At 37.6% G+C, this 14,768-nt stretch overlaps 1 protein-coding gene across 2 annotated transcripts in view; it reads left to right on the top strand.

Moving 5' to 3' along the window:
* The window catches only part of CDH12 (cadherin 12), a 322,134-nt gene that overhangs the window by 215,662 nt on the left and 91,704 nt on the right, over positions 1-14,768 (top strand). The window contains exon 3 of one of the 2 annotated variants that reach the window (XM_055422238.1): positions 5,475-5,594. The exons of the other annotated variant lie outside the window; for it this stretch is intronic. Coding sequence (XP_055278213.1) covers positions 5,475-5,594 — 120 coding nt within the window. The remainder of the gene's footprint in view (positions 1-5,474; positions 5,595-14,768) is intronic. 2 annotated transcript variants of the gene reach the window in all.

Genomic DNA, 14,768 nt, shown 5'->3' with positions numbered 1-14,768 from the left:
CACTTCCAATTTGCCTTGATTCATGGACCTAACATTCCAGGTTCCTATGCAATATTGCTCTTTACAGCATCGGACCTTGCTTCTATCACCAGTCACATCCACAACTGAGTGCTGTTTTTGCTTTGGCTCCATCTCTTCATTCTTACTGGAGATGTTTCTCCTCTGATCTCCGGTAGCATACTGGGCACCGAACGACCTGAGGTGTTCATATTTCAGTGTCCTATCATTTTGCCTTTTCATACCGTTCATGGGGTTCTCATAAGCTATTTCAAATCCTAAAACATAATGCTGTGAAAGTGCTGCACTTGATATGCCAGCAAATTTGGAAAACTCAGTAGTGGACAGGACAGGAAAAGGTCAGTTTTTATTCCAATCCTTAAGAAAAGCAATGCTAAAAAATGCTCAAAGTATGGCACAATTGCACTCATCTTATACGCTAGTAAAGTAATGCTCAAAAATCTTCAAGCCAGGCTTTAACAATAGATGAACTGTCAAATTCCAGATGTTTAAGCTGGTTTTAGAAAAGGCATAAGAACCGGAGAACAAATTGCTAACATTCACTGGATCATCGAAAAAGCAAGAGAGTTCCAGAAAAACATCTATTTCTGCTTCATTGACTATGCCAAAACCTTTGACTGTGTGGATCACAATAAATGTGGAAAATTCTGAAAGAGATGGGAATCCCAGACCACCTGACCTGCCTCTTGAGAAACCTGTATGCAGATCAGGAAGCAACAGTTAAAATTGGACATGGAACAACAGACTGGTTTCAAATAGGAAAAGGAGTACGTCAAGGTTGTACATTTTTACCCTGCTTATTTAACTTATATGCAGAGTACATCATGAGGAACGCTGGGCTGGAAGAAGCACAAGTTGGAATCAAGATTGCCAGGAGAAACATCAGTAACCTCAGATATGCAGTGAAGAAGAACTAAAGAGCCTCTTGATGAAAGTGAAACAGGAGAGTGAAAAAATTGTCTTAAAGCTCAACATTCAGAAAACAAAGATCATGGCATCTGGTCTCATCACTTCATAGCAAATATATGGGGAAACAGGGGAAACAGTGGCAGAATATTTTTTGAGCTCCAAAATCACTGCAGATGAAGACTGCTGCCGTAAAATTAAAGGATTCCTACTCCTTGGAAGAAAAGTTATGACCAACCTAGACAGCATATTAAAAAGCCGAGACATTACTTTGCTAACAAAGGTCTTTCTAGTCAAAGCTATGTTTTTTCCAGTAGTTATGCATGGATGTCAGCATTGGACTATAAAGAAAGCTGAGCATCAAAGAATCGATGCTTTTGAACTGTGGTGTTGGAGAAGACTCTTGAGAGTCCCTTGGACTACAAGGAGGGCGAATCAGTCCATCCTAAAGGAAATCAGTCCTGAATAATCATTGGAAGGACTGATGCTGAAGCTTAAACTTCAGTATTTTGGCCATCTGATAAGAAGAGCTGACACATTTGAAAAGACCCTTATGCTGGGAAAGCTTGAAGGCGGGAGGTGAAGGGGACGATAGAGGATGAGATGATTGGATGGCATCACCAACTCAGTGGACATGAGTTTGAATAAACCCCGGGAGTGGTGATGGATAGGGATGTCTGCCGTGATGCAGTTCATTGGAATGCCAAGTCAGACATGACTGGGCAGCTGAACAGAACTGAACTAGGTTGGTCGTAGCTTTTCTTCTGAGGCGCAAGCGTCTTTTAATTTCATGGCTGCAGTCACCATCTGAAGTGATTTTGGAGCCTAAAACTTCTCTTACTACATAAAAAATATGAAAAGTGTCAAGAGATGAGGAAAGCTACAGACAATTTGTATTGTCTTTTAGTTCAGTTCGGTCTCTCAGTCGTATCCGACTCTTTGCAACCCCATACGGCAACACGCCAGGGCTGCTTGTCCATCACCAACTCCCAGAGTTTGCTCAAACTCATGTCAATTGAGTCAGTAATGCTATCCGACCATCTCATCCTCTGTCCTCCCCTTCTCCCACTTTCAATCTTTCTCAGCATCAGGGTCTTTTCAAATGAGCTAGTTCTTCACATCAGGTGACCAGAGTACTGGAGTTTCAGCTTTAGCGTCAGTCCTTCCAATGAATATTTAAGACTGACTTCCCTTAGTATGGATTGTTTGGCTCTCCTTGAGGTCCAAGGGACTCTCAAGAGTCCTCCAACACCACATTTCAAAAGCGTCAATTCTTCGGGTCTCAGCTTTCTTTAGAGTACAACTCTCACATCCATACATAACCACTGGAAAAAACATAGCTTTGACTAGAGGGACCTTTGTTGGCAAAGAAATGTCTCTGCTTTTTAATTGATGTCTAACTTGGTCATAACTTTTCTTCCAAGGAGCAAAGCATCTTTTAATTTCATGGCTGGAGTCAGCATCTGGAGTGATTTTGGAGCCCAAGAAAATAAGGTTTGTCACTGTTTCCACTGTTTCCCCTGTTTCCCCATCTATTTGTCATGAAGTGATGGGACCAGATTTCATGCTCTTAGTTTTCTGAATGTTGAGCTTTAAGCCAACTTTTCCACTCTCCTCTTTCATTTTCATCAAGAGGATCTTTAGTTCCTCTTTGCTTTCTGCCATAAGGGTGGTGTCATCTGGGTATCTGAGGTTATTGATATTTCTCCTTTCAATCTTGATTCCAGCTTGTGCTTCATCCAGCCCAGTGTTTCTCATGATGCACTCTGCATATAAGTTAAATAAGCAGGGTGACAATATACAACCTTGAAGTACTCCTTTCCCTATTTGGAACCAGTCTGTTGTTCCGTGTCAAGTTCTAACTGTAGCTTCCTGACCTGCATACAGATTTCTCAAGAGGCAGTTCAGGTAGTCTGTTAGTCCCATCTCTTTCAGAATTTTCCAGAAGTTATTTTGATTCACACAGTCAAAAACTTTAGCATAGTCAATAAAGCAGAAATAGATGTTTTTCTTGAACTCTCTTGCTTTTTCGATGATCCAGTGATTCATGGGGTCGCAAAGAGTCAGACATGACTGAGCGACTGAACTGAACTGAAACAAGTGTGCAATTGTTGAATTTTAAATTGCAATTGCAAATTTCTTATACCCTCTAAGTTCAGGAAGCCTTAAACCTTTTAGCTCTTCTTTTGATATCCTAACCATGCAAATCTCTGGTTCTTCTGCCTTTTCTAAATCCCGCTTGAACATCTGGAAGTTCATGGTTCATATATTGTTGAACCCTGACTTGGAGATTTTTGAGCATTACTTTATTAACATGTTAGATGAATGCAATTTTGAAGTAGTTTGAGCATTCTTTGGCATTGCCTTTCTTTGGGCAATTGGATTGTCTTAAAGTTTCATGATATCAGCGATCACTTAGAGTAATTAAACCTTGAGGGATAAAGGTGCTTCTCTAGATACTATTGCAATTATTTTTGGTTCCTCACTTTCTCAAATATTCTCTCCTAATTAAAGGCTTCCTAATGGCATCTGGTCCCATCACTTCATGGGAAATAGATGGGGAAACAGTGGAAACAATGTCAAACTTTATTTTGGGGGGCTCCAAAATCACTGCAGATGCTGATTGCAGCCATGAAATTAAAAGACACTTACTCCTTGGAAGGAAAGTTATGACCAACTTAGATAGCATATTAAAAAGCAGAGACATTACTTTGCCAACCAAGGTCCGTCTAGTCAAGGCTATGGTTTTTCCATTGGTCATGTATGGATGTGAGAGTTGGACTGTGAAGAAAGCTCATTGCCGAAGAATTGATGCTTTTGAACTGTGGTGTTGGAGAAGACTCTTGGGAGTCCCTTGGACTGCAAGGAGATCCAACCAGTCCATTCTAAAGGAGCTCAATCCTGGGTGTTCATTGGAAGGACTGATGCTAAAGATGAAACTCCAATACTTTGGCCACCTCATGCGACGAGTTGACTCACTGGAAAAGAGTCTGATGCTAGGAAGGATTGGGGGTGGGAGGAGACGGGGATGACAGAAAATGAGATGGCTGGATGGCATCACCGACTCGATGGACATGAGTTTAGGTGAACTCTAGGAGTTGGTGATGGATAGGGAGGCCTGGCGTGCTGTGATTCATGGGGTCGCAAAGAGTCAGACATGACTGAGCGACTGAACTGAACTGAAACAAGTGTGTAATTGTTGAATTTTAAATTGCAATTGCAAATTTCTTATACCCTCTAAAGTTCAGGAAGCCTTAAACCTTTTAGCTCTTCTTTTGATATCCTAACCATGCAATTAAACATCTACAGTAAGCAGATGAGCCAGTGTAAGTGTAGTCATGTTTTCTTTGGTGTACAAATCAATAAAGCTACTGCAATGACTTTCAGGTCTATGGTGGTGCTACTGGAAATGACACCTATTTAAAAGAGGTATCATTTGCACTCAGTTCAGTTCAGTTCAGTTGCTCAGTCGTGTCCGACTTGTTGCAACCCCATGAACCGCAGCATGCCAGGCCTCCCTGTCCATCACCAACTCCTGGAGTCCACCCAAAGCCATGTTCATTTAGTCGGTGATGCCATCCAACCATCTCATCCTTTTGTCCCCTTCTCCTCCTGCCCTCAATCTTTCCCATCATCAGGGTCTTTTCCAATGAGTCAGCTCTTTGCATCAGGTGGCCAAAGTATTGGAGTTTCAGCTTCAACATTAGTCCTTCCAATGAATACTCAGGACTGATCTCCCTTAAGATGGACTGGTTGAAGCTCCTTGCAGTCCAAGGAACTCTCAAAAGTCTTCTCTAACATCACAGTTCAAAAGCATCAATTCTTTGGTGCTCAGCTTTTGTTATAGTCCAACTCTCACATCCACACTTGACTACTGGAAAAACCATAGCCTTGACTAGACGGACCTTTGTTGGCAAAGTAATGTCTCTGCTTCTTAATATGCTCTCTAAGTTGGTCATAACTTTCCTTCCAAGGAGTAAGCGTCTTTTAATTTCATGGCTGCAATCACCATCTGTAGTGATTTTGGAGCCCAGAAAAATAAAGTCAGCCACTGTTTCTACTGTTTCCCCATCGATTTCCCATGAAGTGATGGGACTGGATGGCATGATCTTAGTTTTCTGAATGTTGAGCTTCAAGCCAACCTTTTCACTCTCCTCTTTCACTTTCATCAAGAGGCTTTTCAGTTCCTCTTCACTTTCTGCCATAAGGGTAGTGTCATCTGCATATCTGAGGTTATTGATATTTCTCCCGGCAATCTTGATTCCAGCTTGTGCTTCTTCCAGCCCAGCGTTCCTCATGATGTACTCTGCATATAAGTTAAATAAGCAGGGTGACAATATACAGCCTTGACATACTCCTCATTTGCAGTAATAGCTAATATTGTTGCTCAATGTTTTGGTTATAATAGTTGAGTTACTCTCAGTGTCTTCTTACACTCACAGATTAAAAGAATGCCAAAGTCCAAAGGAAAAAGGAGTCCAGAAGATAAAAGACATACCCTTGAGCTCTATACAACAAAGTTGCTAGAGTCATAATGTCTTATTTTCCAGGTGCATATGTTCTGCAAGTCAAGGCCACGGATGCTGATGATCCAACCTATGGAAACAGTGCCAGAGTCGTTTACAGCATTCTTCAGGGACAACCTTATTTCTCTATTGATCCCAAGACAGGTAAATTTTTTATTAGAGACAACATTATCATCTCCCTTTCAAATATTTAAACTTTCATTAAATCTTGGCATGGGAATTTGCCTGTTCTAACACCTCAATAAAGATTCAGAGTGCTGACTATCAAGCGAAGAAGATCAGATCTTACCTTGCTGCTACAGAGTTATTTCCTTCATATCAAAACTGGTATAAAAATAAATCTATTTACACATATATGTCAAGTCCAGTTTTGTTAGGAATTCTCTGTATAATTTACTTGAAAATTTCAAAAGGCTAAGAATATTTTTTGTGTGCTTCTTCTAGCTAAAATAGCTTTTTTATTTCAGTTTTTCTTGGTTGAGTTCAATTATATTCAATTTGGGGGCCAACTCAAGATTATGAAATTTCTATTCTCTTTATCAAGGGTTATGGATGGTGACTTTGGATAAATATAGATTTATGCTTCTACTAGGGGAAAGGAGGGGGGTGACAAACTTGAAATCCCAAGATCACTATTTTTTTTCTGCTTTATGTTTTTTAATTCAGTCTCATTTTTAAGTCAAACTTTTGAAATTCCAGTTTTCAAAGCCCAATATATAAGAATATATGGAAAGTATAGAAAGGGCAGGAAAACATGTAGGAAGATTTTGCATTCTCTTTGAAATTAAACAAGGTACCCCTGTTTCTAGAGAATTTGTTTTTTAATAACAGTGCTTTTCAGGAACTCCAGTAAAGCTGACCAGTGATCAAAGGAGGTGTTCTGTGTCACAGTTAAAGCAGAAACCCTATAAAGATGTTTATTTTATCACTTCATATAATCCCTCATAACATATTGCATGGTGAATTCCATACTATTTATCACAGTAGTTTAAAGTAATGGAATCAATTGTAAATATACTGGACTGATAAATTACTTTTAAAATCTGTAAAAAGATTTTTAAAGAGCTACATTGATTTGAAAGGTATTCACTTCTGACACTATACATGCAAATGAGTTAAACTTTTCAAAACTTATACTTCTTCATGTGTTTAGAATCTGGAATACCATTTAGACATAGGTTAGTTAATAATTATCCATAGATGGATGCTGCCTGGAAACATAAGATCAATTAAGTGAAAATAAAGAACCTACAAATTTTCTGTCAACTTAACCTTTCATTCTGTCCTCACTTCTCAACTTCTTCATCAAGCCAATAGGGAGACAGAAGCCATCCAAACATTCTGAGAATAAGCCTGGGAGTTGCTCCCTTTTGTATGCCTGAAAAAAAAAAAAAGGTTAATAGTTGTAAAGACAATATTAGCCCATTAAGAAGGGAACATCAGTGCTGAAGAAAATACAGAAAGGTTTGGGACAAAGAAACTCTTTTGGTTTGGAAGTAAGATCGGAAATCAAAAGCCAGAGTAGCAAATGTTAAGAATGAATGTGGAATGGGAAGATTAAACCTGAAATTTAAGTTATTTTTAAGAAGGAGACAGACAAGATAAAAGAAGTAAATATTTTCAGTATAGGTTCTGAGGAAACTTTGTGATAGTTATTGTTGTTTTTCTTTGGAAAGTTTGTATATTTGTAGGAAAAAAAGGAAAAATTGCTGATAAAACATTTGAGAAAGTTTATGATGGTACGATGCTCCAGAGGAATTAAGAGGTTTGTACAATATGTCAAATGTATAGACAAATAATGATATTATCAAAGATACTATCCATCCTGTTTTGAGATCGAAACATTATGGGTTATTTTTTTCTGATACAATTATGTTTGGGAAAATCTAACAGAAATAAAATTAAGAACAGCATGTCTCTCAGATCACTTCTACCTCTGAGAAGCACTTCTCACAGACAGATAGCATGAGTGAAAAAGAAAGGAAGGTGTATAGACATTGGTGAGGAGGAAAGTTTTTAGTATTAAGCTAACCTTACTGAGTGGTATTGATTATAGAGAAGATGAGTTTATATACTCAGAATAAATGTGGCAGAAGAAAGATTAAAGATTTAATATTGGCAAAATAACTATAGATGGAGATAATATCCAACTAAAAAAACACAAAATATGAAGATGAATTGAAGCATAAATCATGGATGCAGAGTATAATTGCTCTGGTCAAATTAATACTGAACAGACAATTATATGAATCAAATACTTGCCTCCTCTTGACTTGTTCAATATCAAATTTTCTTTTGAAAGCATCATTTTACAGAAGAGTATATAAATATTCATTATAAAGCTTTTCTAATTGTGTATTTATATTTTTATATGAGGCCTTTTATTTAGAACTGAAGGTGAAACAATTCTGGCGTGAACTATGGAATAGATTTTTTGAAGCATTGATTTCCACTGGAGACAGAAGTCTTGATACTAACAATGCCCCAGACCACTAGACAGGAAAACAGTGGATGGTGAAGCACTTCATTAATAGAATGATAACTAGTTCTTCATGCACAGAAACCATTAAGCAGACTTTTTGTCAAATTTATCACCTTGTGGTAGATCAGAATAAATCAAAAATCAAGGGTAATTGCAATTTCTCAGAAATAGCCTCCATTTGTTCCAGCCATATAGCTTCCTTTTATGATTCCTTTTGCTGTTGTGAAATAAAATGCATGAAAAACTAAAACTATCTAGAAATTTCCACATTTGACTATAGAAAACAGTTTACAATAATTTCTAAGTGAAGAGACTCATCAAAACTTCTGGTACCTAAATATTTATGAAGAGATAAAAATAACCATCTACTATTCACATGGAATGATAAAAGTTTTACATTCTCATTGATATTGCTGTTTGACAAACATTCCTTGCATCTCTATTCAATATACAAATAAAGCCAGTTTATTTATAAATGATATAAATTGATACATTCTATGAAATAAGTCCCCAAATGACAGTTCTTTTTAAAATTGGCTAATTTGGTAATTCTATGGCTTACCTAAGAGATTGTTCACTGTGATTAACATTTGCATGCATTCATATATATGCCTCAAATGATTTTTAAAAATTTTTAAAAAGCTTAAAGGTAGATGGAATTATAAACATCAAATAATATTGATCCTTGATATATTTAGCATATATTAAACACTAAAATATTTGTCATATTGACATACTTTTACATTATATATACTATAGGCTTAATATTTATTACATATTAGAAAAATATTTATAATCTATAAAACAGTAAATGAGAGGCATTGTAATATTTTATTTGATACATGAAATTGAGAGGTTAAATGTTTCCATAGTATTGATAAATTATTTTACTTAGGAAAACAAATGTTATCATAAATAATTGATCTCATGACAATTTTCATTTATAATTCTTCTGAAGTATTTGAATTTTTCTCTAAATGGTTTCAAAATCTAGTCTGAGTTGGATAACTAGATATTGCTACTTTGTGTATCATGTGGTGACATATCGATTTTTCTAAATAATCTCTGCTCTACCTGAGAAAGCATTATAAGACTATTTTGCCTCAACATATTCTAAAATTTATAAACTTTAAATTGTTTATCATGGTAAGATATATATTAACAGAAAATTTACTATTTTACCCATTTTAAGTGTACTCTTCAGTGACATTATGAATGCTCACACTGTGTAAACATCACCACCAGCCATCTTTAGAAATTTGTCATCAATGTCTTTTTGTTTAAGTGCACTGTCAAAAAGTGTGTTTGTAAGACTTTGCTATGTATTTAATGTGCATTTTGAGAAATCACATGAAAACATCTGAGTGAGAATGGGGTTGCAAGCCTGAGCTATTTTCTTTTTTCTTACATCCACTATCCTAAGAATTCATGCTCTGTTTTTCTGTCCTTGCTTCTGTTTGGGAAATTTGATAAAATACTGAGAGAACTGACACTTTCTCAAGACTTTTCCTCTTTCAGTTCCATTAGCACATTTTGTTTAGAGATTATTCTCTTTAAGCTACTTCCTAAATAAATCCTCCTCCACCCTGACTGATATTTTTCAGTCTTAAAAAATGCATTAGTGTTTTAAAGTCCCATACTAAAATTAAAGCATGTGTCAGGTTTATTTTGAATTCATTCTTTGTATAAACTACAATATACATATTTACACTGTTTTATGACTTGAACATGCCTTTGATTTTAAGTCAGAAAAAAGTCTTACAGGATTCAGACATTTCAGTCAGAGCTTGTGAAAAACAGATTTTTTTTTACAAGAGTGAAATTGGAAACAGACAATTATTAAGATTAACCAGCATATGCTGTTACCTGTTTTGTAATGATTTGCATTTGTCCAGTAAATTGCATGATTAAAAATATACCACAGACAATGGTTTCCTTGTATTCTGCCTTGTCACACTTTGTGAGAACTCTGTGTGAACTCTATTTGCCTTATTTTTAAAACCATAGAATTCACAACTCAGCAGATTTAAATAAGAATATTTGGCCTTGAGAGAAAAATACTCCAGGGGTATGTCTTTAGGAAGTTGTGGAGCTGTTGTATAGAAGAGGAACTAGCTGTATTCTAAGCTGCACAAGAGTAAAAGGACTATCAGTGGCTGGCAGGCATTACAGGAAAAAGAATTTTGGTTTCATTAACAAAAAAAAGATGTTAATACTTGTCCATAAATAAGAGGGACAAACACCTCATTTGGATGGTGAGCTTCACATTACTGGAAGTGTTAAAGCAGGTAATGAGTGACAAGGTGATGGATTTTAGTATTAATTCCTTGATACATATTTATCTATACCAATGGCCTAGCAGGTTCTGTGTGCTGGGACTCTGAGATGAATCAAGTCGATCCTCAAATAGATCCCCATCTATCTGAAGGAGGTCATCAGGTCCTCAGAAAATTACATTTGGTTTTCCTAGGATACAATTCTATGATACATAGTGTGACTCCTGGGCACTAGATATGGGCGATGAGAGTGGGGAAATTTCCTTGAGGAAAAAAAAAAGAAGACTTTTTGGGAAGTGACTTCTAAATCTTAAAGAATAGTTAAGGCATATAGGTGCAAAGTTGGACCATACAAACTTCAAATTTTCTCTTCAACATAACCTGATAACTCTTCCTATCCTCAAAATACATTATTGGCAGCATTTTTTCTAAAATTATACACCTTATCTGTGTGGTTATGGACACCACATTTTTAATAAAGATTAAGAATGAGCTAACTTTAAAAAAAATTCATTGCAGAAGCAATAGAAAACAAATTCAGTATAGAATTTTATATAGAATGAACAATACAGTCCTCTGAAGATGATTTTGATGACAGATATGAAAAAAGTAGAACAGCTAATTCATGGTTTGTTGTTGTTTTGTTACCAAGTTGAACCCAACTCTATTGCAACCCCATGGACTGTAGCCTGCCAGATTTCCCTGGCAAAAATATTGGAGTGTGAAGCCATTTCCTTCTCCAGGGGATTCCCGGACCCAGGACTCAAACATGTGTCTCCTGCATTGACAGGCAGATTCTTTACCACTAAGTTACCTGGTCAGTAAAGCAGAAATAGATGTTTATCTGGAACTTGCTTGCTTTTTCAATGATCCAGTAGATGTTCGCCATTTGATCTCTGGTTCCTCTGCCTTTTCTAAAACCAGCTTGAACATCTGGAAGTTCACGATTCATGTGTTGCTGAAGCCTGGCTTGGAGAATTTTGAGCATTACTTTACCAGTGTGTGAGATGAGTGCAATTGTGCAGTAGTTTGAACATTCCTTGGCATTGCATTTCTTAGGGACTGGAATGAAAACTGGCCTTTCCCAGACCTGTGGCCACTGCTGAGTTTTCCAAATTTGCTGACATATTGAGTGCAGCACTTCACAGCATCATCTTTTAGGATTTGAAATAGCTCAACTGAAATTCCATCACCTCCACTAGCTTTGTTCATAATGATGCTTCTTAAGGCCCACTGGACTTCACATTCCAGGATATCTGGCTCTAGGTGAATGATCACACCATCGTGATTATCTGGGTCATGAAGATCTTTTCTGTACAGTTCTTCTGTGTATTCTTGCCACCTCTTCCTAACATCTTCTGCTTCTGCCAGGTCCATACCATTTCTGTCCTTTATCGAGCCCATCTTTGCATGAAATGTTTCCTTGGTATATCTAATTTTCTTGAAGAGATCTCTAGTCTTTCCCATTGTATTGTATGTTCAAGCTGGTTTTACAAAAGACAGAGGAACCAGAGATCAACTTGCCAACATCCGTTGGATCATTGAAAAAGCAAGAGAGTTCCCGAAAAACATCTATTTCTGCTTTATTGACTATGCCAAAACCTTTGACTGTGTGGATCACAATAAACTGTGGAAAATTCTGAAAGAGATGGGAATAGCAGACCACCTGACCTGCCTCTTGAGAAACCTGTATGCAGGTCAGGAAGCAACAGTTACAACTGGACATGGAACAACAGACCAGTTCCAAATAGGAAAAGGAGTACGTCAGGGCTGTACATTTTCACCCTGCTTATTTAACTTATATGCAGAGTACATCATGAAGAACGCCGGGCTGGAGGAAGCACAAGCTGGAAGCAAGATTGCCAGGAAAAATATCAATAACCTCAGATATGCATGACCCTTATGGCAGAAAATGAAGAAGAACTAAACAGTCTCTTGATGAAAGTGAAAGAGAAGAGTGAAAAGCTTGGCTTAAAGCTCAACATTCAGAAAGCTAAGATCATGGCATCGTCAAGGCTATGGTTTTTCCAGTAGTCATGTATGGATGTGAGAGTTGGACTATAAATAAAGCTGAGCAGAAGAATTGATGCTTTTGGAATGTGGTGTTGGAGAAAATTCTTGAGAGTCCCTTGGACTGCAAGGAGATCCAACCAGTCCATCCTAAAGGAGATCAGTCCTGGGTATTCATTGGTAGGACTGATGTTGAAGCTGAAATTCCAATACTTTGGCCCCCTGATGCAAAGCACTGGCTCATTTGAAAAGACCCTGATGCTGGGAAAGATTGAGGGCAGAAGGAGAAGGGGATGACAGAGGATGAGATGGCTGGATGGCATCAGCGGCTCAATGGACATGAGTTTGGGTAAACTCTGGGAGTTGGTGATGGACAGGAAGGCCTGGTGTGCTGCAGTTCATGGGGTCACAAAGAGTCAGACATGACTAAGCAACTGAACTGAACTGAACTGAAGTTACCTGGGAAGCCCTATTCATCTTTGAAAGAAATTTCCAGCAGAGGGAAAGGATGTTGCAAAGCTATTGTGAACAACAGAGGGAGTTGTAAAAGATAAGATCAGAGAGTTAAGTGAGAAAGTGAAGATGATGTGAGATCTTCAATCTGAGTGACCTGCACTATCTCTGAGCACCTCCCATAGGAAGGGATGTATGACCTGCTTCATACTCAGACCTCACCTTCCTGGCTGCCCTTTTAAGAACAGATTGGTGATCCAGGTCTCCTCTGGACTCTAATCCTCAGAGAATGGAGAATGCAGCCTTTCATCTATCGTTCATTCAGTCTTTTTACCTATCTATATCTATTTATCCATTCATCAATCCACATAATCTAGCTGAATAGTCTCAAATTAATAATTAAGATTTTCCAGTTTTGTTAAGATACTCCAAAATCACTGCAGATGGTGATTGCAACAATGGAATCAAAAGACATTTGTTCCTTGGAAGGAAAGTTATGACCAACCTAGACAGCATATTAAAAAGCAGAGACATTACTTTGCCAACAAAGTCCGTCTAGTCAAGGCTATGGTTTTTCCATTGGTCATGTATGGATGTGAGAGTTGGACTATAAATAAAGCTGAGAACAGAAGAATTGATGCTTTTGAACCGTGGTGTTGGAGAAGTCTCTTGAGAGTCCCTTTGACTGTAAGGAGATCCAACCAGTCCATCCTAAAGGAGATCAGTCCTGAGTATTCATTGGAAGGACTAATGTTGAAGCTGAAACTCCAATACTTTGGCCACCTGATGTGAAGAGCTGACTCATTTGAAAAGACCCTGATGCTGGGAAAGATTGAGGGCAGGAGAAGGGGACGACAGAGGATGAGATGGTTGGATGGCATCACCGAAGCTATGGACATGGATTTGGGTGGACTCTGGGAGCTGGTGATGGATAGGGAGGCCTGGCATGCTGCAGTTCATGGGGTCACAAAGAGTTGGACACAACTGAACGGCTGAACTGAACTGAACTGTAATAGCATATAATGTTGTGTAAATATAAGGTGTACAGTGTATTGACTTGACACATTTGTATATTGGAAAATGATCACCACCATTGTGTTAGCCACACTTCCATCATGTCACACAATTACCATTTTATTCATGTGATGAGAACTTGCAAGAGCTATCTTAGCAAGTTTTCAGTATATGATATAGTAATTCTAACTGTAAGCACCATGATATATATTATATTCCTAGAACGTATCCATTTTATAACTGTAAGCTTGTGCCATTTGACCAGAATCTCCCAATTTCCTTCACCTCATCGCCCTTGGTAACCACTATCCTACTCTCTGTTTCTGTAAGTTTAGCTTTTTAGAGTCTAGGTATAAATTATATCGTAGCATATTTATCTTTCTCTGTCTGACTTATTTCACATAACATAAGTTTTCCTATGTTGTTGCAAATGGCAGGATTTTATTTTTCATTCTCATGACTGAATTATTGAATTATATTCCATTATATCACATCTTCTTTATCCAGTGATCTGTTGATGGATATTTCTGTTGTTTTCATATCTTGGCTATTATAGATAATACTGCAATGAACATGGGGTGAGAGATTTTATTTTCATTTCCTCTTAATATATACTCAGATGTGAAGAATTGTTGAATCATACAGTAGCTCTATTTAAAAAAAAATTTTTTTTAAGGAAACTCCATACTATTTCCTAGTGTTGTTCTTGTTCCTTAGTCGCTAAGTCGTGTATGACTCTGTGACCCTATGGACTGTAGCATGCTAGATTTCCCTGCCCTTCACTGTCTCCCAGAAATTGCTCATAATCATGTCCATTGAGCAAGTGATTCCATCCAACCATCTCACCCCCTTCTCCTCTTGCCCTTAATCTTTCCCAGCATCAGGGTCTTTTCCAATATGTTGGCTCTTCACATCAGGTGGCCAAGTATTAGATCTTCAGCTTCAGCATCAGTCCTTCCAGTGAATATTCAGAATTGATTTCCTTTAGGACTGACTGGTTTGAGTTCCATGGTGTCCAAAGGACAAGTTCATTGCAAAGGACTTGTCTAACACCACAGTTCAAAGTATCAAGTCTTTTTGGTG

The sequence above is a fragment of the Moschus berezovskii genome, chromosome 18 (assembly GCF_049115385.1).
Source record: "Moschus berezovskii isolate FMDL1 chromosome 18, NW_MosBer_1.0, whole genome shotgun sequence".
In the NCBI taxonomy this organism is placed as follows: Eukaryota; Metazoa; Chordata; class Mammalia; order Artiodactyla; family Moschidae; genus Moschus; species Moschus berezovskii.
The sequence above is the reverse complement of the archived record's forward strand: the minus strand, read 5'-3'. Positions and strand labels throughout refer to the sequence as shown.